Consider the following 23,347-nt stretch of genomic DNA (forward strand, 5'->3'; position numbering starts at 1 on the left):
CATACCTGCTCATCCACATCCTTCTGTGCGATAATAGCCTGTGCATCCTCTACTATAAGTGCACCTCCTTCACGGACACGAGCCTTTTTAGCCCTGCGGCGTTTGCTAAGGGCTTCGTTGGCTGCTCGAAGGGTACGTACCTCAGCAGACAGAAGGGTGTTCTCATGTGCTAGTCGCTCCGTACCCTTTGCCAATGCAATAACTGTCCCGAAGAGTGGAGTTGGCGAGCTTCCTTGGTGATGGGCAATTCGATTTCGAACGAGGGTTGTTTGTGAAAGAGCTTCAGTTGGGTTGGAAGGGGTCTGGGAGACCCAAGGGTTGGTGTTGGCAGTAGAGGGTCTAGAGGGAGTTGGAGTCCGTAACCTCACGTCAAGCTTTGAAAGCACTGCTTGCGGGTCGAAAGGCACTAAGCCAGCTCCGCGGAACCCGGACTGGGCGTTTTGGGCTGTCATGGATTCCAGATATGCTGCTCTAAAGGCGAGAAAGAACTCGACCTTGGTAATGTGGTTGATATGAGCCTTAATGAAGGTCTCAATCTGCCGACCATATGCCCGCTTCAACACACTAAAGCACCCGACATCAAGTGGCTGAGTTAAATGAGACGAGTGGGGAGGTAGTCCAAGAGTTATAATGTTGTGTGCCTTGCAGTACTCTTGGAACTCGGCCGATTCATGACTCTCGTGCCCGTCTAACACCAGCATTCGATATGGACCCCTTGCACGAACAGCAGTATGTTTGTCGAAGTGTTTCAACCATTCTAGACCCGTCTCATTGTTTGTCCATCCATTGCTTGTCGGTTTAACAACCCAGTTGTGTGGAAGGCCGCCGTCTGTATACCAATTTGCAAGATGATTCTTGCCTTTAACTACCAAAAATGGAGGAATACTCCAGCCGTCACTGTTGATACAAGCAATCGCTGTAGCCCATTCCCGATTCCCTGGCTGAACTGCCTTACCTCTGCCAAGTCGATCTGCACAGGTAACAACCATTGCAGGGCAAATCACACCCATCATAAACCCAGTTTCGTCAAAGTTATAGAAGTCGCAGTCCAAAACACCATATTTTGCCCTCATATTTTCCACTAGTCGAAACCACGCGCCAATTAGTTCAGGATCTTCGCACAAGGCCCTTTGGAAGTCGTAAACGCGATTAAAACGCGTCTTTAATTCTGGACGTCGTTGTACAAATCGGTGGGCCCAGAGCTTCCCGACGCGCCTCCCTCCACGCGACTCGAGTATAAAATTTGCCATATCTTCTACACCAGCAAGCCGGGGTGCAAATCCTCTTGAATCCATATCAAGTATATTCCGAATAACCACCTCCTCTTCTAGTATAGTTAATTTCATCATTGCAGGCCGGCGTTCGTAGACAGTAGTTCGGCCGTTCATTCTGTCGCAGAGTGTAGAATGAGGTACTTCATAGAGCTTAGCAGCCTTCCGACGACTTAGATTTTTTGATGTTCGGATAGCCTCGATAGCTAGAATGATTTTTGCTTCTTGGGTAATCACTGACATAATAAAAGGTGGAAAAAACGCGTTGTGAAGTTAGAGGGTAGGAAATTCGGGAAAAGTGTCCGAGGTACTGATATGTCCGACGTACTGATAAACCACGTTATATATATTTTTTCCTATATAAATTTGGAATTAGAGAGAGTTCTGGTGATGGCTGGACTCGTCATTGACTCTATATTTGAAAATCCTTGGTATAACTTGATTGGGAGTCGTGGTTCCGTGGTGGGGGCTGAGACGTGGTGAAACCCGTTACGTCGGGTGGGCACAATGCCTTTTTTCCCAGTTATAGGCTGGCACAATAGCCTGATGGAGGTTGGTAGTGTGGGTGGAACGAGTGACTGACGCTGGTTGAGAATGAGAGCTATTCTGGAGCGGTGCGTTGCTTATTTGGGAGCTGGTTGGTTGGTATTGGAACCGGGCGTGATGTTCTCGGTTTCTGCTGTATCTCTCAGGATATCCTCCCTGGAATGGTATGGATGGCTGAGTATGACTGGCCTGTATTATTCAACTGGTATGACGGCCGTAAATAGACTGTCTTTGACCATGCCTCGGAGAATGAGCGACTCGACGTATCCCTTGGTGCAATCTTCTGCCTTAAACTGTCCCCTCTTCTCAGTCCTGTATATCCATAGACAGTGCATTTAGACAGCTTATTTATCCTTCTTCTGAACATCCGTCTTCGCAACCCCCGCCAAAAACCTGCTCATGAACCGCGCCACGAAGAAGCTTCCAATGGCGACAATTGTGATGTATCCTGCTGTCGGAACAAGCGATCTCGGGAACACATCGAGTATGAACGGGTCCAGGATGATGTCGACGAATACCGGGGAAGGATTTTTCATCAGATGTACATCCGTGGTGTAATAGTCCGCCGCAGTAGAGATGCTCAGAAGCAACAGCGACTCATCGGTCGTTCGAGTCGCTGGTCGAATAGCGGACTTCAGCGAATCCCCACCAGACTCTGGCTTGCTCTGCTGCGTCTCGGAGTACTCCGCCAGAGACATGGTCAATCTCGGGTTTTTGAAGACATCAGCTACTTCGTATGTTTCGAGGTGGAAAGATGTCGGTTTCTGGAGTGTTGCTGTTAGCTGAAGTAGTGATGGGGAGAAGAGAGCTGGTTACTTACCGTGGCTGGCCAGCAGATGCGAACCTCGTATCTCTGCCCTTCAGTCAAGTCGCTGAGGATGAACCATGATGCTGGACCACGAGGCAAAGCGTCGGAAGGGAACTCGGAGTGCAGCTGCGTCCGAATTGTCGAGTGCTCTGGAGATAGAGTCTGGAGGTGTAGATTCTCGAAGGTGGGGTGGTCTAGAGGAATTGTAAGGGCACTAGGAGCTATGAATATCGTCTTTTCCACATTTGCAATGACAGTCTGCGTACAAACTGCCAAAAACACAGAAATAATACTATAGAGCCTCATCTTGATATAGATTGTATAGCTGTATGACCGTGGACCCTGTGAAATGAAGCTTTGACGTTCGAAATATGATAGCTCCTCGCCAAAAGTCGCGCGCTTCCCTGAAGCAAGTCGCGCTAGCCGTGGGACCCCTGCCTGTTTTGCGCGCTATCCCAATTCATAAACAAACCCACAAAGTGCTGAAGCGACAACAACTCCTTCCCCACCAACGCTTCTGCTCTTCCCATACCTCAACAGACCAGCACCGCTGCAATCTTTTCGAGAGTTAATCCTCGAATCTTCACTCCATCGCAACTACACACAAACTTGCTACGCTCGTATCCTCTTTCAAAATGAGAGAAATCATCAGCATCAACGGTTCGTTAGCCCCTGACGCGACGTTCACCGCTCCTGATAGAGTCAACATTAGGCCTCGAAATATATCCTTGCTGACAACATTTTCCTACAGTCGGCCAGGCTGGTTGCCAGATTGCCAACTCGTGCTGGGAGGTGAGCTTCACCCTGAGCTCAAAAGCTCGAGATATGATCCTGTTCGGATGGACATTGAATACTGATGCCTTCTGTGTAGCTTTACTGCCTTGAGCACGGTATCCAGGTACGTTATCGACCCCCTAAACTTTCCGAGACCCCGGAAACAGAACATCCTTTTACCTTTGACTCACCTGCTGACGCGTGATACTTCTATAGCCAGATGGATACTTGACCGAAGAGCGCAAGGCCGCCGAGCCTGATCAGGGGTTCAGCACCTTCTTCTCCGAGACTGGTAAATATTCACCTTCGATCCACGACAACTTCATCGATAACGGACTGTTAACTGACACGATACCTTATAGGCCAGGGCAAGTACGTTCCCCGCACCATCTACTGCGATCTCGAGCCCAACGTGGTCGATGAGGTCCGCACCGGTACCTACCGCAGCCTTTTTCACCCGGAGCACATGATTACCGGCAAGGAGGATGCGTCCAACAACTACGCTCGTGGTCACTACACCGTCGGAAAGGAGCTGATCGACCAGGTCCTCGACACCGTCCGCCGCGTTGCCGACAACTGCTCTGGTCTCCAGGGTTTCCTCGTCTTCCACTCCTTCGGTGGTGGAACCGGATCTGGTTTCGGAGCTCTCCTCATGGAGCGTCTGTCAGTCGACTACGGCAAGAAGTGCAAGCTCGAGTTCTGCGTCTACCCAGCCCCACAAACCGCCACCTCGGTCGTCGAGCCATACAACTCCATCCTCACCACCCACACCACCCTCGAGCACTCTGACTGCTCCTTCATGGTCGACAACGAGGCCATCTACGACATCTGCAGACGCAACCTTGGACTCGAGAGACCCAACTACGAGAACCTGAACCGCCTGATCGCTCAGGTTGTCTCCTCCATCACCGCCTCCCTCCGCTTCGACGGCTCCCTCAACGTCGATCTCAACGAGTTCCAGACCAACTTGGTGCCTTACCCCCGTATCCACTTCCCTCTCGTCGCCTACGCCCCAGTTGTCTCCGCAGCCAAGGCATCCCACGAGGCCAACTCCGTCCAGGAGATCTCCATGTCCTGCTTCGAGCCCCACAACCAGATGGTCAAGTGCGACCCCCGCAACGGAAAGTACATGGCCACCTGCCTCCTGTACCGTGGTGACGTTGTCCCCAAGGACGCCCACAGCGCTGTTGCCACCCTCAAGACCAAGCGCACCATCCAGTTCGTCGACTGGTGCCCAACTGGTTTCAAGCTTGGTATCTGCTACCAGCCACCGCAGATGGTCCCCAACGGTGACCTCGCCAAGGTCAACCGTGCCGTCTGCATGTTGTCCAACACCACCGCCATCGCCGAGGCCTGGTCCGCTCTCTCCCACAAGTTCGACCTCATGTACTCCAAGCGTGCCTTCGTCCACTGGTACGTTGGTGAGGGTATGGAGGAGGGTGAATTCTCTGAGGCCCGTGAGGATTTGGCCGCTCTCGAGCGCGATTACGAGGAGGTTGCCGCCGACTCCCTCGAGGGTGAGGAGATCGAGGCCGAGTACTAGATTCTCTCTGGCAAGAATAATTGTTTTGTGCAGGTTATAATCTAAGGACTACACTTTGGCTGTGGAATGGAGCTGGACGATGTTCTCTAGGGAGCGTTTTACGGCTTTTTATTCATGGTCAGTTTGGTGTCTAGAATGTTTGCTCGGCGGTCTTTGCAAAATAGCGAAGCGCCTTCCTTTTCTCAACAGAATGAATGATAATTGCTTTCGAATGCATCAATGTAGCTCCCATTTTGTACCCATGGTGACGTGATACCGTGTAGATATGGTGTACCAGAATGGTTGGAGAACAATTCCGTAAATAAGGACACGAGTCTGAATGTCGCACGCCGTGAAAATTTCCCAAATGCAGCTAAATGTAGGAATCTAGACAGTCTCGTATTTGACACAATGCAATTTAAATTAGGTGATACCAATTACCTCAGATTGGGTGATGACGCGGCGGCAATTGCCGCGGTTGCCGCTTGACAATCTACCGCAACCACCGTTGGCGAAGTGGTTCAAGCTCCCCATCACACCCAAACCCCTCTTTGTTTTTAGCCTTCCGGAATCGACTCCAACCCGAGCTAGCATTGGCACGAGCAGTTACAGCTTCTCATTCAAGAAAATCAACAGTTAGGGCCCTGTGCGCTGGTGGATCAGTGCGAGCGCGATGGCGGACACCAACGTCGACTCTGGTAAGACCCTTGAATGCTCTTTCAGGACGCAATCCTCAAGTCCTTTCATCACGACCTTGTATCGACATTACGAAGGCAATACGTGTGTTCTACTGGATGCAGGCTGATGATAGACAGTTGCCCTGAACTTGAATCTGACACCAGAGGAGGTACGAGTGTTTGGGCAGCTGTTCCGCGAGGCGGACTCTGAGAACATCGGCGTTGTTACTGGCGAGGTGGCCGTGACATTCTTTGAGAAGACAAGGCTTGATCCACAGGTGCTGGGCGTGGTAAGTTCATGATCCGAGAGATCCCGTCATCCATTGAGGGATGGCAATGTCACTCATTGGACGGCTGAGCTGACTGCTGTTTACACAGATATGGAACATCGCCGACAAAGAAAACAGAGGACTGCTCACTCCTACCGGCTTCAGTATCGTCTTGAGATTGATCGGTCACGCACAAGCGGGAAGAGACCCGACAGCAGAGCTCGCATTCCGACCAGGACCGATCCCTAAATTCGATGGCGGCAAGCCGGGCGGCGCCGCACCGCCACCTCCCCAAGGGCCACCACCTGGACCAATACAACCGCAGACGAGTGGAAACCCCATAAGAGTCCCTCCGTTGACCCCCGATAAGGTCCAGCAATATGCCGCGTTATTCGAGAAGTCTGGCGCCCAGGACGGCGTATTAGGTGGCGAACAGGCCAAACAAATATTCGAACGGGCAGGGCTTCCGAATGAGGTTCTTGGGAGAATTTGGTACCTTGCGGATACTGAGCATCGAGGTGCTCTTACGGTTACTGAGTTCATCATCGCTATGCATCTGTTGGCATCGTCCAAGTCAGGGGCTATGCGCACACTACCGAATGTTCTCCCAGGTGGGCTTATAGAGGCTGCTGCGAGGCGCCCACCTTTACGGCAGCTATCCGATGTCACCGGGGGACCACCTGCAGTATCTCTGATTCCGAGGCAATTCACGGGCCACAATCTGGGAAGAACGGCCAGCCCTCTGAGCAAGCCTGCGTTTGGTCAAGTCCCTCCGTCGCCAGGTACTTGGGTCATCTCTCCTGCCGACAAGAATCGCTTTGATAGCATATACGCTACTATTGACAAGACGAATCGCGGTTTCATCACTGGCGATGAAGCCGTGCCATTTTTCAGCAACTCTAAATTGCCAGAGGAGGCGTTGGCACAGATTTGGGACTTGGCTGATATCAACTCCCAAGGCCATCTGACAAGGGACGAATTTGCCGTCGCTATGTATCTCATCCGCCAACAGAGAGGCAAGCGTGACGGGAGAGATGCATTACCTGCCACCTTGCCGGCGGAGCTGATCCCACCAAGCATGCGATCGCAAATCCGACAACCCCAACAACCTACCGCGCCTGCTTTCGAAACTGCTGCGCCGACCATTCATAAGTCCGCCGCGGACGACTTGTTCGGACTTGATGCGATGGCAAGCGCTACCCCACCACCAGCTCCTGCACAACAGGCTCTGTCCACTGGCGGATCCAATTTTGGAGACCCATTTGCAACCAGCAGAAGCCCGATGACGCCAAGCAGCCCTGTTGCTGGCAGCCCTCAGCATATTCCGACTCAGAATACGGGTTTCAAGCCATTTGTGCCATCGTCGTCCTTTGGCCAGTCGTTATCGCATAATGCAACTGGCGGATCCAGTGCGTCGACGCCGCTGGCTCGATCTGGAACCATGGACGACCTTTTGGGGGATAACGACCCGGAGATTAGCAGGAAGCTAACTAATGAGACTAGTGAACTTGCTAACTTGTCGAACCAAGTTGGTACGCTGTCAAAGCAGATGCAAGAAGTCCAGGGCCAGCGCTCAACCTCGCAGAATGAGCTTACCCAAGCAACATCCCAGAAGAAGGAATTTGAGACTAGACTTTCCCAGCTTCGCACCCTCTATGAGAAGGAGGCAAAGGATGTTAGAGCATCGGAGGAGCGCCTTACTGCATCCAGGAATGAGACCAGGAAGCTACAACAAGATATCGCCATGGTTGAAGGTTCCCATCAAGACCTTCAAAACCAACATCACCAAGTCTCAGTTGCCTTGCAAGCCGATCAGCAAGAGAATGCCAGCCTGAAAGAACGTATCAAGGCTTTAAATACAGAGATAGCTCAATTGAAGCCCCAGCTCGAGAAGTTAAGGTCCGAAGCCCGTCAGCAAAAGGGTCTGGTTGCAATCAACAAAAAGCAGCTGCTGACTAATGAAGGGGAACGCGATAAACTGAAGACCGAGGCTGGCGAGCTGAACCAGAGCATCGAGCAAGATACAAGGGCTCTCTCTGAGAGCTCAGCAGCCAACTCGAAAGCACAAAGCCCTGCCCCGGCGGCCGCAAGCCCAGCTCTATCGTCGATGAGCACAAGCAACCCATTCTTCAGGCGGCAAGGAAGCAGCTCTGATATCGCCTTCTCTCCGTTCCCTTCCCCTCCTGCAGCCCAGCAGCCAGGAAATTCATTTGAAAACATCTTTGGACCAACATATGAGACGCGTGTGAGTGCATCAGCGGCTGCTTCCCAGATGCCGGCGACAACATTCAAGCAATCTGTTGACGCCCAGGACAAGTCTGCCCCCCCATCAGCAGACATGCCAGCTCGTGAAGGCCTTACCCCAGAACCCCCCCAGTCAAGACAGATCAGTTCGAGCTTCCTGCCTTTCTCGCAGCCAGACAATGAGTCTATCAGCTCATCTCGCCAGGTCTCTGTGCCAGGAAGCAGATTTGGAGAGGGTTCGGAAACACCAAAGAATGTTGTGTCAACGCCCACAGGATCATCTGTAGCAGATATCCAAGAGAACCGACCTGGATCAGCAGTGTTTGATCGTAATATCACTGCGTCCCCTGCAAGCGAGGCTCTATCCACAGGTAGCCGTAAGGAATCCATGCCCGGCGCATTCCCAGACACCCAGCCAGCCGGTAGCGCCTTTGGGGATTCCAGCGAGCTGTTCCCTTCGGGCAAAGGCCAGGCCTCATCCAAGGATGACTTCGACTCGGCATTCGCCAGCTTCGGTGGAGGTAGTAGCGCCGTTTCTCAAGGCTCCGAGAAGAGCGTCGAGCCTCCTGCCAGCCGGTTCCACCAGGAATTCCCACCACTAGAGGAAATGGGCGATGATGAGGAGTCGTCTGCTAGTGAGGGCGGATTCGACGACGACTTTATCCCAGTATCCGCCACCCAGTTGAGATCAGAGAGTTCTGACCAGGCTTCTTCTTTAAAGGTACCTGATGAAAGACGTCATAGTGTCTCGAAATCTTCCTCTGCAATGAGTGTTGGCAACCAGCCTCCTGCTCCCACTGCGCAGTCTTCTCCGCCTACTTATGACAAGACTGTATCCCCCAAGGATATTGCCCATGCCGAAGCTGCCGAGTACTCTGGCCTGCTCCCATCTCGCCAGGACCTCCCACCCGCTGCAGCCACAGTCGTTGCTCCCTCAGGAACGACCACTGCGCAACCCCCTCGCCCCCCTAAGACTGCCTTCGACGACTTCGACGACTTCGATGACCTCGAAGATGCCAAAGAAGGTGACCTAGATGACGACTTTGCGAACCTCTCCGTCCACGACCGGTCCGCGATGGACGAATTCAACCCCATGTTCGACAGCCCCGCTGCCTTCAAGACCACGGGCCACGGCAGTGCCTTCGGATCCGCAAACGGATTTGGTGACTTCGCGCACTCCCCATCGGCCTCAACTTCGCAGACTGCTGCTGCGCCCGCACCGACCAGCGCCAACCAAGACTGGGACGCCATATTCTCTGGCCTTGACGGAGCGCCGAATCCAGCCGTGACGGCTGTCGATGACGAAATCAAGACTGGCACAGCAGCTGCGAATGGTGTAGCTAAGGCAACGACTAAGGAGGAGAGGCCAGAGATTGGAAGGGCTCTGACGGAAAATGGAGAGCACGATGATCCCCTTCTGAAGAATCTGACCCTGATGGGCTATTCACGCAAGGATGCGTTGGCGGCGCTCGAGAAATACGACTATAATCTGGATAGAGTAAGTTGCTCCATTGCCTGTTGATATGAAGAGCGATGCTAACGATTACAGGCTGCGGATTTCCTTGCGAGTGGAGGAACTGCTTGAACCGTGGATGTGTGCACATATTGAAGCTACTTTTCGCGTTGGTCCCTTGCATTTTCCAGGGCTTCGTCTCTGTTCATGTGCTGTTCATGCGCACTCTACATATCATGTCGATAGTTGTATACTGAGATAGCACCATCATCTTCCAGTGTTCGGCAGATACTACCCAGGTAGTATCTGGGTCCTCGCCAGGTAAGGTAAGTATCTGAGCGACTTTGCTCAGGTAAGGTAGGTATTTACAGATACTTTAGCAGGTAGTTGAGCCTCAATTCCGTATACAAAAATGACGCTTTTGATATTTGAAATAGATAATGATATGTAACTAGAATATGTAACTAGAAAAGTGAAACTCGTGACAAATATAATAATAAAATAGACAGCCCCTATTCCTATTCTTCTGCCTCATCATCTGCATCATCACCGTCGCTGTCGGCATCTGGTAAATAACCCCAATTCCGTAAGCAAAGCATATATCTAATTGTCGATGGCGACAATCTATTCCTTTTCTTAGTAATGATATCGCTACCATTGCTAAATACCCGTTCTGATGGTGCTGATGTCGCAGGAATTGCAAGATGGTCTCGAGCAACTTGAGCAATTATTGGATATTGATATTGCTTTGCAGACCAATATTTGAGAATATCAGTATGCTCACCAGGCCGTGGTTCAAGCATCCATCGTTTCCATTCTGGTTCTTCAAATGATATACCCTCTGATGCAAATAAATCTTCATCAGAATCTGGTTCTTGCACTCTAGTATTTGCATTTCCTAATGCATCTGCAAGAGCTGTTTCACGTTCAATACGCTCTGTATCAAGATGATATTGCCGTGTCTTATATGTTCTACAAACATCTTCAAACTGTGCTCTTGCCCGTGTGATTCGTACATGATCTGTACTATCTGGATATATCTTTTTAAACACTGTATGGTTCATCCGTGGATCGCAAATTGTAGCTACAGCTGAGTGCTTACATTGCTGATTTGTTGCAAGAGTATAATACGCGTGAAGCTTTTGATAAGCTACTGTGCATGCAATACCAATTGCTGAGTGCTCGCCAACTTCTTGTTGCATCTTCTTAACTTTATTTATCATTTTAAGATAAAGTGGAATAGCAAAGTTAAGTGACGGATATGTATCACTTTGTAGCCGTCTTGATGGTTTGAGAAATATTAAGAACAGTCGTTCAAGATCTTTAATAACAGCCCAATCTCCTGTAGTTAATGCAATATCTTTCATACTAATATCAAGCTGTTGTGTTATGCATACTGCTGTGATTGGTATTTGGAGTTTTAATGCTGTATCAAGCATACGATGTGTTGAATTCCATCGTACTGGCATATCAAGTGATAGTTGCTGTGGTTTTAAACCTATAGCTTTGACTTGTCGTTGTAAAGCATCCTTCCATGCTCGTCGATTACGAAAGACATAGATATGTCTTCGTAGCTTTGCAAGAGCATTCATGACTTCCACATGACTATCTCTACTAAATGGAATCCGAGCTGCACCTTGCTCACACCGGTATGTCTCTGTCTCTACATCTGGTTCTGCTTTTAAACTCGTAAGAGCGGCTTGAACTGCGATATTTATGATATGTGCAATACACCGGACATCGCCTTCTTTGACAGTAAATGTCCAAGGTTGTTGAGTTGATGTTTGGGCGTTGCTAGCCAATTTCTCATATTCTGAGAGCATCACAGTATTTGATGATGCGTTGTCTCGGGTGCATGTAAAGATAGCGCCTGTAATAGCTATACTATCTGTTACAGCTGCTAATTGCTGAGCTAAGTATTCACCGCTATGAATAGGCTCTTGAAGATGTATCACATCAAGCAATTTTGATTTCTGCTGCCATTTATCATTAATCCAATGAGCGGTAACAGCAGCATACTCTGTATAGTTCCGTGCAGACCATGCATCTGTCGTTATGGATATCCGGCCTCCATGTATAATATGAGAATGGAGTTCAAGCTGTAGTATGCCTCGGTGATATGAGAATTGGCGTTGTAGTTCTCGGTGCAATGTTCTTGACGAAAGTGATAACACAGATGGACTTAAGAACCGTACTAATTGACGATATGAATAGCTTTCGATAATGCGTAAAGACAGGTTATTAGATACTATAAACGATAGCACTAACTCTCTATATTTGGCTGGATTGTTTGTTGGTCTTGATTCATGGGTCGCTGGTCTCCGAGGCTCAAAAAATGATGATGTGCTGCTAGATTGACTTGAAGGCGCTGTATTCTTGTGTTTAAGAGCATCATAGATTCCTTTATGCTTAAGACTATAGTGTTTCCAAAGATTGCCAGTTGAAGCAGCAGCTTGAGCATGGGTTTGAGCTGCGGGCGAGTATCCGCAATTAGGCTGCATACAGCATACTTTGATAGTTGGCGGGTTGCTCTCAAGTAGTATTCTTGAATATAGTTCCTTCGTGAACAGCAGCGACTGCGTTGGCGGTAGCATTTGGCTAGGTGGGTGTAGACGGACAGGAATTGGATTTGATTGCTGAAAAGGGGTAAAAAGCCCTGGTAGGGCTGGCTCATCGTGAGGATTATAGCCATCAAGGTCCGTCGGCACGTCTGACAACGGAGAGTCACTCATTTTCACGGCAATTATCACCATATCAAGCATGAAGACGAGTATTTCAACGTTAGCATTTGTGCGGCTTGGCTACACTTGGCAATACTTGGCATGTATCTGGGTAAGTATCTGAAAATACCGGGATACTCAGGTATTTTGAGAATGAGCCCAGGTAGGTAATTACCCAGGTAATTACCTGAACACCACAGGTAATCAGGTATCTGTGCCGCACACTGTCATCTTCTAATGGAAATTTTATCATCTTTAATTCTTGATTTAATTTAATGGCTTGGGGTTTGCCAGTCTATATATGCCGTATTTGTACTATATTTATTGATTTGATGAAAAATAAAATATTTACAGAAGAATTGCTACATCTCGTGCAACACGGCGTGGCAGCACTACGACCCCTCCTTCGTTGAGCATTGGTACTTGGAAACGCGTCCATACGTTTTCTGACGTGCTCTTGAACCAGTCTATCCTTCACCACGCCCTATGGCGACTATCTCTTACACTCCGCGGCTAGTGGCATCCTCTTCAGCCCATTGTTATAGCTCCTCTATTTGGCAAGAGCCTTAAGAGGGGCCTTTTGGCGCAGAAGGACAGTCTGCGCGTATAACGCGTCCTTGAAGGCGAAAAGGAATGCCGCAGTCAACACGCTCTGCGTGACCTTTGGTCCGATTCCTGTAGTCATTAGTCAGTTTCAATCCTTCAAATTTACGCGCCAGACAGAGGGTACATACCGCGGTACAGACCGGCCCATCCCTCCTCCCTGATAATTCGGCTCATCACCTGTCCCATTCCCTCCTTGTCTCCTCCACGCCCAGCAACGTGCATGCGCGACTTGAGCGTGATATATGGGTAAGTCACACTGGTAGCGACCAGCTTGCCCAACGCGCCCAACAGGAACGCGATGAACGGCGTGACCTTGCGCCTCCGTTCCACCACATTCCGCAGCTGCTCAAACAGCGTATACTGCAGGATGGGGTTGATGACCAGCACCAGCGCGGGCAACACGCCCGAGAAAAGCGCCAACGGCCCCTCCTCCTTGAGCAGCACCAGCAGCGTGCCGATCGTGGACGGCGCCTTGGCCTCTGGGGCGCCGGGCAGCGCGCCGACCGAGTTGGCGCGCTTGCGCGTCGTCATGCGCGTGTTGATCACCCAGATGGGGTTTGTGAGCATGACCGTGGCGGAGCCGGCGAGCGCGCCCGCGAGCATGGACTCGAGGGTCGAAAGGCGCGGGGTTGCGCGGGCCTTGAGGAAGGCCGCGCGCGACCACTCGTAGTAGTAGTAGTACACGAAGTTGGTGAGGGTGATGCCGACGAGGGCGGATTCGAGGCCAGCGTAGAGGCCGGAGGGGCCGTCGCGGGCGAGGAGGGCGCGCGTGCTTTCGAGGAAGGTGGTGCGCTTTCGGTTGGATTCGACTTGGGCGCGTGTGGAGAGGGTTATGAGGGGGTACCTGGAAAGGGAGGGTTAGTTGGTGATTCCGGTGGGAGGGTAATGAAGGCGTACGTGAGGGCCATGGAGAGGAGGCCACCGCCTGCGCCGGAGAGGGCGTGGGCTACATTGTCGGATTGCTGAGCTGCCATTGTGGTGATAGTTTCGATGAGTTCAGGAGGTTGGGTTCGTCGGCGGACGTGTAGCAAGTTTATGATGGATTATGTGTGGGGTATTATACAAGTGAAATTCGGCAGAAGGTTATTGAAGACTATTGAAGGAGCGTAAGGGATAGTTAAGGGTGAAGCAAAATAGAATCTCGGGATATGAAGAGACGACTTTGAGGAGGACCCGAGAAATGCTTTGCTTAGTACTCCGTAGAGGCCGTGATAATAAACGTCAGTTGTTCGTGCCTCGGTAATTTCAAAGTCACCTGCGATATTCTATTGCTGTGCTGCTATTGGTAAGAACTAAGGAAGAGTTCTTTATGAGATCACGTGACTTATCACAACACCCAGCATGTGATTATTATTATCACTTTGAAGTATTGATGCAAACACTGCTTTTCGGTAATATATATTTCAAAGCTGCTGCCTTCAAAGTTTAAAAAATACGCAGCAACTATGCGGACCAGATAGTTGGTTTACATGGAGAGTTTCCCGTTCTTTATCCGTTACCTCGACAGCCGCCACCATCACATGGGCCTCCAGCGGCGCACTGGACATTGTTGTTGTCAAAGCACCGACGACGAGTTCCAATCGCAGTATGGAAAAAGGCATGCCACTTCCCAATCTGTTAGTTTATATTTGAGTTAAAGTAGTGTTTGTACTTACCTCATATCCGTTTTCATCCGGTTTGTCAAAGTAGTCAAATGTCCAGCCTGTAAGACTGCCTGCGAAAATGTCAGAACCAATAACCCTCGAATAAATTGCTTGGAATAGTTATCTTACCAGAGCCACAGCACGGATTTACTTCTTTCATTAACGACTTCTGCCCCCAGTCATATGTTGCCCATCCGGCACCATACATATTGTAGGACTGAAATATAAACTTGTACCACCCCCAGCAAGCTTGTGTTGACTTCTTTGGCGGGGGCCATGGGCGATTCGTCCGCAAAATGTTGATTGCATAAGTATACTCGCCCTCAACTCTCTTGCCGCCACCCTTCCAATTCATTGGATTTTCGTCCCCGTGAGGCACGTCACAGCCATTGATAATAGTACCGATAGCTTTCTTGCAGGCACCTACTTCAAATTTGGCGGCGTGGTCAGAGAGTGATACGATCATCGTGTACTCATCTAAAGTACCCCCGTAATAAGATTTGCTGCGGATCCAACCAGACTCGTTCTCTGGAACATTGTCGGCTACATAGCCGCAGAAATCATCAATTTGGTTATTAAGGGATTCAGCACTAGCATAGGCCGTGCTTCCCTGGCCTGAGTAGCACGTTGTCTCATCAACAATGGGACATACGGGGCCTTGCCCGAGTATACTAGCACGGGCATCTGCAATGGCGTCAAGGGCAAATGCCGCAATGACTTCGTGGCCAAGGTTGTTGGGGTGAAAGATTTTTCCGATAAAGTCAGGGAGAGAGAGGGATGATTTCCCACATTGAGGATCGACGGGGTCGCGCTTTGCCATCTCTGAAGGATAAGGCTCAACGATGGATGTTGCGTTGTCGTATTGCATAGTGTTAAGTCTGCGGCCCTCCAACTGAGGAATTCTACCGGTAAATAGCTTAAAGAACATTACGTCTGCGTTGCTTTTGTCGTCAGGATCCTGCAGCAGTGTTAGGCCATTTGTCATTTATAATTGAAGAAGCTGCACTTACTGGGCTTGCATCTGGCTCACCTGCAAACATGTTAGCTTCTTATCTGTACTTCATATTCGAGGCTCCAAAACGTAGGAATTTTGATACTAATATCGCTCGAACGCAGGAAACTTACAGAATTGTCCGCCAGTTAGCGGTGCCCAAGGATCCCAATCAGCAGCTACAAGGGTCATAGTCATTGCGTCGGCTGCAACCTCTTCCACAACCTCTCTTATGGCTTTATTGGTGTCCACTACCAGTGAGTTGAACTCCGTGCGCCTTTCTTTGCTCAGCGGTAGACCTCCAGCACTCAGATCGACAATCTGCCAATCTTCGCTTGTACAGGCATCCGTATTATCATTAAAGTATTGGGCATACAAGACTTGGACCACAATCCCATCTTTTGCCATTTTGGAACTAGAATTTGTCAGATTTAACTGCGATATGGGCACGTAGAGAGGCCGATAAGTCCTTACTCAATCGCCGTGAGAACCTCCTTGATATTCTGCTTGAAGTAACCTCCTGATCCAAGTGCGTCCCGGGCATGCTTTATGGCAGCGTCACATCCGTCTGCTGACGGTGCTGCACCAGCGATACATTTGTCTATGATTTTCGACTGTATCCTTGTCAGAACCGCCATAGTCTCAAGCCGTAAAGTTTAACTCACAAGACAAAGATCATTTCCACCAGCGGTCAAGATGACAAGATCTTGGTTATCGTCTAAATTATTGATCTGCTCAAATATTCCGGTTGAGATAGCTCCAGAGCATGCAGTATATGTGAATTTGTCTATACTGGGCCCGAAGAAATGGTTCATAATTACAGGATAGGTGTAAGAATATCGTGAGCAATCGTAAGAGTTGTCGTTCTCGCTGTATAGATCTCCGGATCCAATTCCCGCTGTAAAGCTGTCTCCCACAGCGGCAAATTTCTTAATCCACGAGTAGTCATTAGGCCCATCGAGGTCTCTGGCAATGCCAATAGAGCCGGTGGTAGCTGATACGGCAGAAATCAGGGCAAGACTCAACGCCATCTCGTGTATGGGCAACATGACGGTGAGCAGCAAGAATACACGCCACTACTAACGGTGCTCATAGGCGCAAACAGTAAAGAGAGATTGAGCTGTGAACAAAATCGCAACGAGAAAATATTAGCAGAATCAAAGAGCCACAAGCTTTCTCCAGGTCTGACTAGACGAGACTCGGCGCCCAATAGGAATCACAGGTGGATATCTCCATCGCAGATGACATATTTTCGTATGCGCCGAAGTAGCTGAGGAAGGATTGCCGGTCGATGAAGGATGGCGTCGGAATGACCTGAAAACTTACATCAGCACTAGCAATGTGAAGAGGCTGAGGGGTCATGGGAAACAAGCAGTGATGAGTGGGAGTCTTGACTTTTCGGCATCACCTACCTCATTCGGCAGTTCAGGTAGTTCAACATTAAAGCGCACCTTGGCGGCGGGGTGGAATACAGGGATCGTGAAGGATTGTGGAGCCATGGCGGAGTGGAGGGATGGGTGGGGAGTTTAGCTCTCGTTAGGGGCCGCTGCGCTTCTGTATGCGCGTAGTAAGCTACTCTTGGCATCTCGATATTCTTCGATGGCAGTGGACGGGCTGATACAGTGCGATCTACACTCCTATTATGGAGCATGGGCTAAAGCTGAATGCGGGTGTACAAAGCTTACATTCGGGGTTCTTATTCTTGGTGGCGTTCTGGGCCTTGCGGTGTGGAGTGCTACAAAGGCCCGAAAAGGGAAATTCACGGCTTAACCCTCGAACTGGTAGGGCCTACGATCCCAAACCTTCCTGTTATCAAGCCGCTCAGCTTCTGAAATGCTTATACAATGTTGTAACAACTAAAACCTGGAATCATGCAATTTCAGATTCTTTCAGTATGCCGTCCGGGTATCACTTGTCAACATCCTAGATTTGCAGAGGTATACACCGAAAAAGTGCGCATCGTGCTTGTGATTCAATCGGATGCAGATCCCACTTGTTCTTAAAATCTCCAATTCATAGAAAGTGTGTCCTGAGACTGGACGAGTGGAATAAGTCAGTGGCGCAACCGCGGCTACCAAAATGTCACTTGTATGTGTATCCTGTGGTCTGGAGGCTGAGAAATAGTTAAGGTTAAAATAGGCCATGGAGCACACCAAGCAATCTCCAGAGCCTCTCGTCTAAACACGTATGGTTACTTCAATAAGGTCCAGTGCTTTATTGAAACATTATTATGAGTTGGAACTAGAATTGTGTCGAAGCCTTATTATTGACTATCATCACTTCCAGTTACATATGGCCTTACCCCTGAGAAACAGCGCCTGTTTTGGGCTGCAGCCCTGATTGATCAAGCACGGGTTCGGATATGGTGCCTTTGCCGAATACATCGCATTGAACCTATTCACGTCCCTCTGACTTGGTGACTTGTTGTAAGTAATAACTTTTCCGTCTGAAGCCCTTCTGTAGACGTTGATGGGGGCGCCATCTCTAACCGCACCAGCAATTGGAGAGGCATAAAGCATAATGGAGTCCCAGTCATAGTCTCCGCTAGCAAGTTCTTTAGTGGCTGCCAAGGGCATGGGCAAAAACTCCTGCGCCGAAAACCTCCGATTTTTGGCTCTCAACTGGCTGTGACAGGCGTCATCCATGGTGCCATCTAGCTGTCCTCCAACCACACTGTAGTCTGCCAAGTTTGAGCATACGAAATTGATTTGATTTGTGACCCCTTTTGCCTCTGCGTATTCGTGTCTTTTCCAGAAGCTACCTCGTTGCTGCTCATGGAAGAAACCCCAGGCATGTCTATTTATCAGTCAGTATAGGTTACTAAAATTTGAGCCTAGAAGTTCACCCTATCTCGTGCGCCATGTTCGCGACTGGATCTCGCATGCCAATTGCGGGACTGGGATCAAATCTCATAACTGGACCAACTCCAGGGTTATATATATGATATCCAACACTGGTCACCATTTCGCCGTTTGTAAGCGCTCTGACAAGCATATGAGTTGCACCCATTGGAACCAACCCATTGACGGCTGGAGGGCAATCATTGTACTCTCCCATGTTGATACGATAACTGACACCACTGTTGACCTTAGCTGCTAAACTCTAAAAAACGGTAGGCTATGAGTCACTAACGCTGCTTGCCATATTTTCCAAGCACTTTCAATGATATGTTTCAGTTGAGTTCTCGCATTGTCGTCCTCGAAGCAATATGACAGAGTGCTTTTGGGCCATGTACTGGGGTTAAACTGAGGCTTGTCGCTAGGTTCGACGGTGTACCATCTTTTCGCCAGCTCATCTGAAGTCAGATTGCTTGCCTTGAGAGCTTTATAAAATGGCAGGTCATCGTAGTCAGGGCAGGCAATGACTCCAGTCGAGAAGGCTAGGGCAACGCAAAGACAACCGCGGATGACCTTGTCCAGCTGCATCTTTCCGCAATGCCTTTGAGAAGGAATAGCACGACTAACACATATATATATATTCAAATTTGAAAGCTGTCAATGAAAGGCGACGTTGAGGTTGTGTTGAAGAGGAATGCTTGACAAAGCACAAACCGTCTGTTGAGAAGAAACACGCCTATCGCTTTACAGAACAAAATTCGTAATTCATCAACTACTGTACAAAAAAAACACCCAACACAGTTTATTAATCCTCAATCGACATTTGATTCCGCTTGGCTCAGCTTTGCTCTACTTCTCTGGTCGTGATCATCCTTCGCGCCGGCCCCACTGCCCTGCCCCGTGGGACTTGCTCATGATCCTTCGCACCACCCCTGTCTTTACCCCCCTGGTCTTTACCCCCCTGGTCTTCTTCCGGGGATCTGTCGACGATCTGCAACTCTTTTAGAGTGCTGTGCTACCGTAAGCTTACATGTCAGTTGACGGAATGCGGTGTGAGTTTCCACTATGGACGACCCACTTAAAACAAGGCCGAGCTGTTCCTTGTCGATGTTCCTCGTCGACTGTGAGTTCATAGGACGAGACTATCAGTAGTGACTGTGCTGCATCCTTCCAGTCTTAGAAGCGAGAATTATTTTGAGTAATTCATACCGGAATGACCGAATAAGGCCTGAATCCCCCTCTCCATACAGTTATGACATTAGCTACGCTCTAATGGTGTGTGGGGTCAGTGGGGTCAGTGGGGTATCATTTCGGGTGTCAACGGCAATCATGCACTTGATCTTCTACTGTCGAGCTCTCTCGTTCAACTCTCTGCAATTATTTTTGTTGAAAGGGAAATATTTCAGCCATGAAGCTATTTACATTTCTCCTGGCGGCGGGGCTACTCTTTGTTGCCCCCATTATTTGTGAAGATTATCATTGCACGAAGGACAAAAAATGTAAGAGTGGCTGTTGTAGGCTGGAACCTGATGGGTAAGCTCTATCCGAATCGGGGGTACATGATTAAGTTGCTAAATCTTCTGTAGAACGGGAAACTGTGGTCTTGGTATATCATCACATTTGGAGCTAATAAACGTTTCGCTGATTGATATCAAGGGCCTACATTCTGTGGCAAGGGCAACTGCACGTCAACATGCGACGAAAAATCCGAATGTGATCCTGGATGGGGCTCAATGTGGTCTACAGCAGAAAATTGCCCTCTCAACGTCTGCTGCAGCGAGTACGGCTTCTGTGGTGAGCGCAACAATAGCGAAATATGACTATGGAGGTGGCTGAATAGATTAGGCACCACCCCTGATTTCTGTCAGGGCAACATCCCAACTTCTCCTTCATGTAGCGGCGGTTTCAGCTCTGATGCTCGCACGATTGGATACTATGAAGGCTGGAATTTGGAACGAAGCTGTCAAAGTAAGTTTTTTTATTAATCGGGAGCGATGTGTAGCACTAGTAATTATATCTAGCCATGACCCCCGAAAAGATACCTTTGGGATATTACACGCACATCAATTTTGCATTTGTGCTCATAGATCCGGACACCTTCACCATCGCTCCTATGGGAGATGATGTTGCGGCACTTTATACAAGAGTCACAGGCCTTAAAGCTGCTCAGCCAGGGCTTAAAGTTTGGATCTCGATTGGAGGATGGGCTATGAACGATCCAGGGCCAACTCAAGCCACGTTCTCGGATCTTGCTGCGTCCGAGAATGCGCAAGAGAATTTTTTCAATTCCCTCATTACCTTTATGATGGCCAATGGATTTGATGGTGTTGACCTCGACTGGCAAGTCTTTACTATATTTAGATTAAGACTGGGGGATAATTACTGACAACGGTTCTAGGGAATACCCGGTTGCGGATGATAGAGGAGGAAAAGCCGCCGACAAAGAGAACTTTCCTAAATTCCTCCAGAACCTCCGGCACGCATTGGACCAGAGTGGGATGCCAGATCGTCCAGGACTATCAATTACAATTGTAAGTAAATTAAAGGTCCCCACAGTAGGCCATAAGAAGCGACTCTAAACTTATTTAGCCGTCTTCATACTGGTATATGCGCGGATTTGACATCGTCAAAATCGATCCCATCATTGACTTTTTTAACATTATGACTTACGATATTCACGGAACTTGGGACTCTTCTGCCAATTCGGTTGGAGCTCTGGCGCGGGCACATACAAACCTAACAGAGATTGAGCAGAGCATGCAGTTACTATGGAGAAACCATATTGACCCCGCGAGAGGTAACTTTCTTCACTATTTTGAAAATTCCTGCCAAAGCTGACAGCTGTTATAGTGGTTCTTGGCCTTGGATTCTATGGCCGTAGTAAGTCCACAACCCCACCCATCGCTGCATAGACTGACATAAAAGGTTTTACAATGAAAAGCTCATCTTGTATTGCGCCGGGTTGCCCATTTAGTGGTGGCGGCAAGGCCGGACCATGCACAAACACGTCAGGAATTCTTTCAGCTACTGAGATCAGAGAGGTAGTGGCTGGTGGAGCAAAAGTCACACTTGATTCAGAAGCAGGTGTAAAGGTCATTACTTGGGACGATGACCAGTGGGTATCCTATGATGATGGCGAAACCATGAAGATGAAGCAAGTCTGGCTAATTATCACCTTTACCCTGACATAGCTGACTATATCCCACAGGATCAAATACGCCAATAGTCGGTGCCTTGGAGGGTTAGTTTTCTACTTATCCCTATCGTTACCATGTATCTCCAACTAACGGTGCTTCATAGAACAATGGCGTGGGCTATAGATTTGGATGATGGAACTACGATAGAGGAACTTGGGGCCGTTCTTAACCGCCCTAAAGCTCCAACATTCGATCCGGATCTTTTGGATCCAAACAAGAATAATACAGATTTGGGAACTGGATATGGTGTTTGAACCTGGATGTCGTCTAGTCTAAATTTAATGATAAACAATAACGTACATGTATAGCGAAAGCGCCAAACAAGCGAAAGCGCCAAACAAGCGAAAGCGCCAAACAAGCGAAAGCGCCAAAATTATCTACCCTCACGACAAACATTGCGATAAATCTACCACAACATTAGAAATCAATTGAAACTACTCGGAGTCCTCTTCCTCAGAGGTGTCTATTACAATCTGACACGTGCGCGCATTGTGCCCAGTCTCACCACACTTGCCACAGCGACGGGCACGGGTTTCTTCCCTTGGCTTCCGACCACGGCTTGCCCTTATTTCCTGCTCTACCTGCTGCACAACATCCCTCTCATCCTGTAGCTCTTGCGCCCCTTGTTGACTAAGTGATCCTCCTTGCTGTAGTCGTGTTTTCCTAGCTCTCCGGCGCTTGCTTAGTACTTCATTTGCCTGTCGTAGGTTTTGGTTCTCTCCCTTTAGCAGTGCTAATTGATGCATTATTTGCGATGCACCCTTTGTAAACTGGTCAACAGCTGCATAGATTGAGGTTGGAGAGCTATTTTGATGGCGTGAAATCTGAGTTTTAATAAATGTAGACTGTGACATAGCTTCAATTGGGTTGTTTGGTGTCTGAGAAACCCAAGGTTGAGCAGTACCTGGGCGGGAGCTTGGAGGCGTTGGTGTCCTTAACTTAAGATCAAGTGTAGATATCACTCTCTCAGAGTCAAATGGAAGAAGCCCTGCCCCTCGGAACCCGCCTCAAATGTTACTTTCCGTCATTGTAGTGTTAAATGCAGCGTGGAAGGCAGGAAAGAAGTCATCCTTTGTAATATGAGAAATATGAGCCTGCATCATATCTTCAATTTGCCGACCATAGGCCTGCTTTAACGGGCCGAAACAGCCAACATCAAGTGGCTGGAGTAGATGAGAAGAGTGAGCAGGCATACAAAGCGTAATAATGTTGTGTTCCTTGCAGTACTCCTCAAACTCATCTGAGTGGTGGCTCTCATGACCATCAAGGACTAACAAGCGATAACCACCAACACTCCGGGCCTTTGTATGCTTCTCAAAGTGCTGAATCCAATCCATGCCTCTCTCGTTTGTAGTCCAGCCATTTTCAGTAACAGAAATCACCCAATCGCTTGAAAATCCACTATTCTCATACCAAGATGTAAGGTGGTTTTTGCCTGCAACAATGATAAATGGTGGTACTGCCCAACCTTGAGAACTAACGCCTTGGATTACTGTAACCCATTCCCGATTACCAGGCTGTACCTTCTTTGCTTTTGCCCGCCCGTCTGAGCTTGTTACAACCATAGCAGTTGAGATAACGCCCATCATAAACCCAGTCTCATCAAAGTTGTAGATATCTGCTTCATCGATACCATATTTCGCAATTGTGTTACGCACAAGCTCAAACCAGCCATTAATAACTTCTGGATCTTCGCACTTAGCCCTCTGGTAGTCGTATTTGCGCTGAAAGCGTGTCTGGAGCTCTACACGCCGCTTAACAAAGTTTGAAGCCCAACGCGACCCAACGC

At 49.0% G+C, this 23,347-nt stretch overlaps 8 protein-coding genes across 8 annotated transcripts; 3 read left to right on the top strand and 5 right to left on the bottom strand.

Annotated features, from left to right (window-relative positions):
• Positions 1-609: 609 nt before the first annotated feature.
• On the bottom strand, positions 610-2,982 carry VC83_00830 (uncharacterized protein). The gene is made up of 2 exons (XM_024464517.1): positions 2,638-2,982; positions 610-2,581 (listed from the first exon to the last, which is right to left on the bottom strand). Exons 1-2 carry the CDS (start codon positions 2,929-2,931, stop codon positions 2,162-2,164), a joined length of 714 nt encoding a protein of 237 aa, XP_024327993.1. The 5' UTR covers positions 2,932-2,982; the 3' UTR covers positions 610-2,161.
• Positions 2,983-5,349, top strand: TUB1_1 (alpha-tubulin). Its single transcript, XM_024464518.1, has 5 exons — positions 2,983-3,285; positions 3,377-3,417; positions 3,497-3,523; positions 3,616-3,691; positions 3,762-5,349. Exons 1-5 carry the CDS (start codon positions 3,261-3,263, stop codon positions 4,940-4,942), a joined length of 1,350 nt encoding a protein of 449 aa, XP_024327994.1. The 5' UTR covers positions 2,983-3,260; the 3' UTR covers positions 4,943-5,349.
• On the top strand, positions 5,350-10,002 carry VC83_00832 (uncharacterized protein). Its single transcript, XM_024464519.1, has 4 exons — positions 5,350-5,619; positions 5,737-5,888; positions 5,977-9,609; positions 9,661-10,002. Exons 1-4 carry the CDS (start codon positions 5,595-5,597, stop codon positions 9,694-9,696), a joined length of 3,846 nt encoding a protein of 1,281 aa, XP_024327995.1. The 5' UTR covers positions 5,350-5,594; the 3' UTR covers positions 9,697-10,002.
• A 2,535-nt stretch (positions 10,003-12,537) lies between these two features.
• On the bottom strand, positions 12,538-14,111 carry VC83_00833 (uncharacterized protein). The gene is made up of 3 exons (XM_024464520.1): positions 13,788-14,111; positions 13,019-13,734; positions 12,538-12,959 (listed from the first exon to the last, which is right to left on the bottom strand). Exons 1-3 carry the CDS (start codon positions 13,862-13,864, stop codon positions 12,835-12,837), a joined length of 918 nt encoding a protein of 305 aa, XP_024327996.1. The 5' UTR covers positions 13,865-14,111; the 3' UTR covers positions 12,538-12,834.
• Positions 14,112-14,378: 267 nt separating this feature from the next.
• VC83_00834 (uncharacterized protein) lies at positions 14,379-16,573 on the bottom strand (the record flags this gene model as incomplete). The annotated part of the gene is made up of 7 exons (XM_024464521.1): positions 14,379-14,495; positions 14,546-14,604; positions 14,663-15,491; positions 15,544-15,563; positions 15,659-15,939; positions 15,999-16,138; positions 16,190-16,573. The coding sequence occupies 7 exons, from the start codon at positions 16,571-16,573 to the stop codon at positions 14,379-14,381; spliced, it is 1,830 nt and encodes a 609-aa protein (XP_024327989.1).
• A 139-nt stretch (positions 16,574-16,712) lies between these two features.
• Positions 16,713-17,023, bottom strand: VC83_00835 (uncharacterized protein; the record flags this gene model as incomplete). The annotated part of the gene is made up of 2 exons (XM_024464522.1): positions 16,713-16,838; positions 16,937-17,023. 2 exons carry the CDS (start codon positions 17,021-17,023, stop codon positions 16,713-16,715), a joined length of 213 nt encoding a protein of 70 aa, XP_024327990.1.
• Positions 17,024-17,635: 612 nt separating this feature from the next.
• On the bottom strand, positions 17,636-19,090 carry VC83_00836 (uncharacterized protein). The gene is made up of 3 exons (XM_024464523.1): positions 18,657-19,090; positions 18,370-18,603; positions 17,636-18,320 (listed from the first exon to the last, which is right to left on the bottom strand). The coding sequence occupies exons 1-3, from the start codon at positions 18,947-18,949 to the stop codon at positions 17,801-17,803; spliced, it is 1,047 nt and encodes a 348-aa protein (XP_024327991.1). The 5' UTR covers positions 18,950-19,090; the 3' UTR covers positions 17,636-17,800.
• Positions 19,091-19,728: 638 nt separating this feature from the next.
• Positions 19,729-21,930, top strand: VC83_00837 (uncharacterized protein). The gene is made up of 11 exons (XM_024464524.1): positions 19,729-19,894; positions 19,948-19,967; positions 20,018-20,155; positions 20,207-20,329; positions 20,383-20,701; positions 20,760-20,892; positions 20,951-21,158; positions 21,212-21,241; positions 21,287-21,515; positions 21,570-21,602; positions 21,662-21,930. Exons 1-11 carry the CDS (start codon positions 19,770-19,772, stop codon positions 21,810-21,812), a joined length of 1,509 nt encoding a protein of 502 aa, XP_024327992.1. The 5' UTR covers positions 19,729-19,769; the 3' UTR covers positions 21,813-21,930.
• The last annotated feature ends 1,417 nt before the right edge of the window (positions 21,931-23,347 follow it).

Source organism: Pseudogymnoascus destructans (assembly GCF_001641265.1).
Source record: "Pseudogymnoascus destructans isolate 20631-21 unplaced genomic scaffold scaffold_2, whole genome shotgun sequence".
Lineage (NCBI taxonomy): Eukaryota > Fungi > Ascomycota > Leotiomycetes > Thelebolales > Thelebolaceae > Pseudogymnoascus > Pseudogymnoascus destructans.

Coding starts and splice junctions, on each gene's coding strand:
- VC83_00836 (XM_024464523.1), bottom strand. CDS start 18,949: ATGCAGCTGGACAAGGTCATCCGCGGTTGTCTTTGCGTTGCCCTAGCC. Junction 18,604..18,656: donor TGGAAAATATGGCAAGCAGC/GTTAGTGACTCA, acceptor TAAGGTCAACAG/TGGTGTCAGTTATCGTATCA. Junction 18,321..18,369: donor AACATGGCGCACGAGATAGG/GTGAACTTCTAG, acceptor ACTGATAAATAG/ACATGCCTGGGGTTTCTTCC.
- VC83_00837 (XM_024464524.1), top strand. CDS start 19,770: ATGAAGCTATTTACATTTCTCCTGGCGGCGGGGCTACTCTTTGTTGCC. Junction 20,156..20,206: donor CAGCGAGTACGGCTTCTGTG/GTGAGCGCAACA, acceptor TGAATAGATTAG/GCACCACCCCTGATTTCTGT. Junction 21,159..21,211: donor CCATATTGACCCCGCGAGAG/GTAACTTTCTTC, acceptor CAGCTGTTATAG/TGGTTCTTGGCCTTGGATTC.
- VC83_00832 (XM_024464519.1), top strand. CDS start 5,595: ATGGCGGACACCAACGTCGACTCTG. Junction 5,620..5,736: donor GGACACCAACGTCGACTCTG/GTAAGACCCTTG, acceptor GATGATAGACAG/TTGCCCTGAACTTGAATCTG. Junction 5,889..5,976: donor ATCCACAGGTGCTGGGCGTG/GTAAGTTCATGA, acceptor CTGTTTACACAG/ATATGGAACATCGCCGACAA.
- VC83_00830 (XM_024464517.1), bottom strand. CDS start 2,931: ATGAGGCTCTATAGTATTATTTCTGTGTTTTTGGCAGTTTGTACGCAG. Junction 2,582..2,637: donor GCATCTGCTGGCCAGCCACG/GTAAGTAACCAG, acceptor GCAACACTCCAG/AAACCGACATCTTTCCACCT.
- VC83_00833 (XM_024464520.1), bottom strand. CDS start 13,864: ATGGCAGCTCAGCAATCCGACAATGTAGCCCACGCCCTCTCCGGCGCA. Junction 13,735..13,787: donor CTCCTCTCCATGGCCCTCAC/GTACGCCTTCAT, acceptor CTCCCTTTCCAG/GTACCCCCTCATAACCCTCT. Junction 12,960..13,018: donor ATGGGCCGGTCTGTACCGCG/GTATGTACCCTC, acceptor TAATGACTACAG/GAATCGGACCAAAGGTCACG.
- TUB1_1 (XM_024464518.1), top strand. CDS start 3,261: ATGAGAGAAATCATCAGCATCAACG. Junction 3,286..3,376: donor AGAAATCATCAGCATCAACG/GTTCGTTAGCCC, acceptor ATTTTCCTACAG/TCGGCCAGGCTGGTTGCCAG. Junction 3,524..3,615: donor GCCTTGAGCACGGTATCCAG/GTACGTTATCGA, acceptor ATACTTCTATAG/CCAGATGGATACTTGACCGA.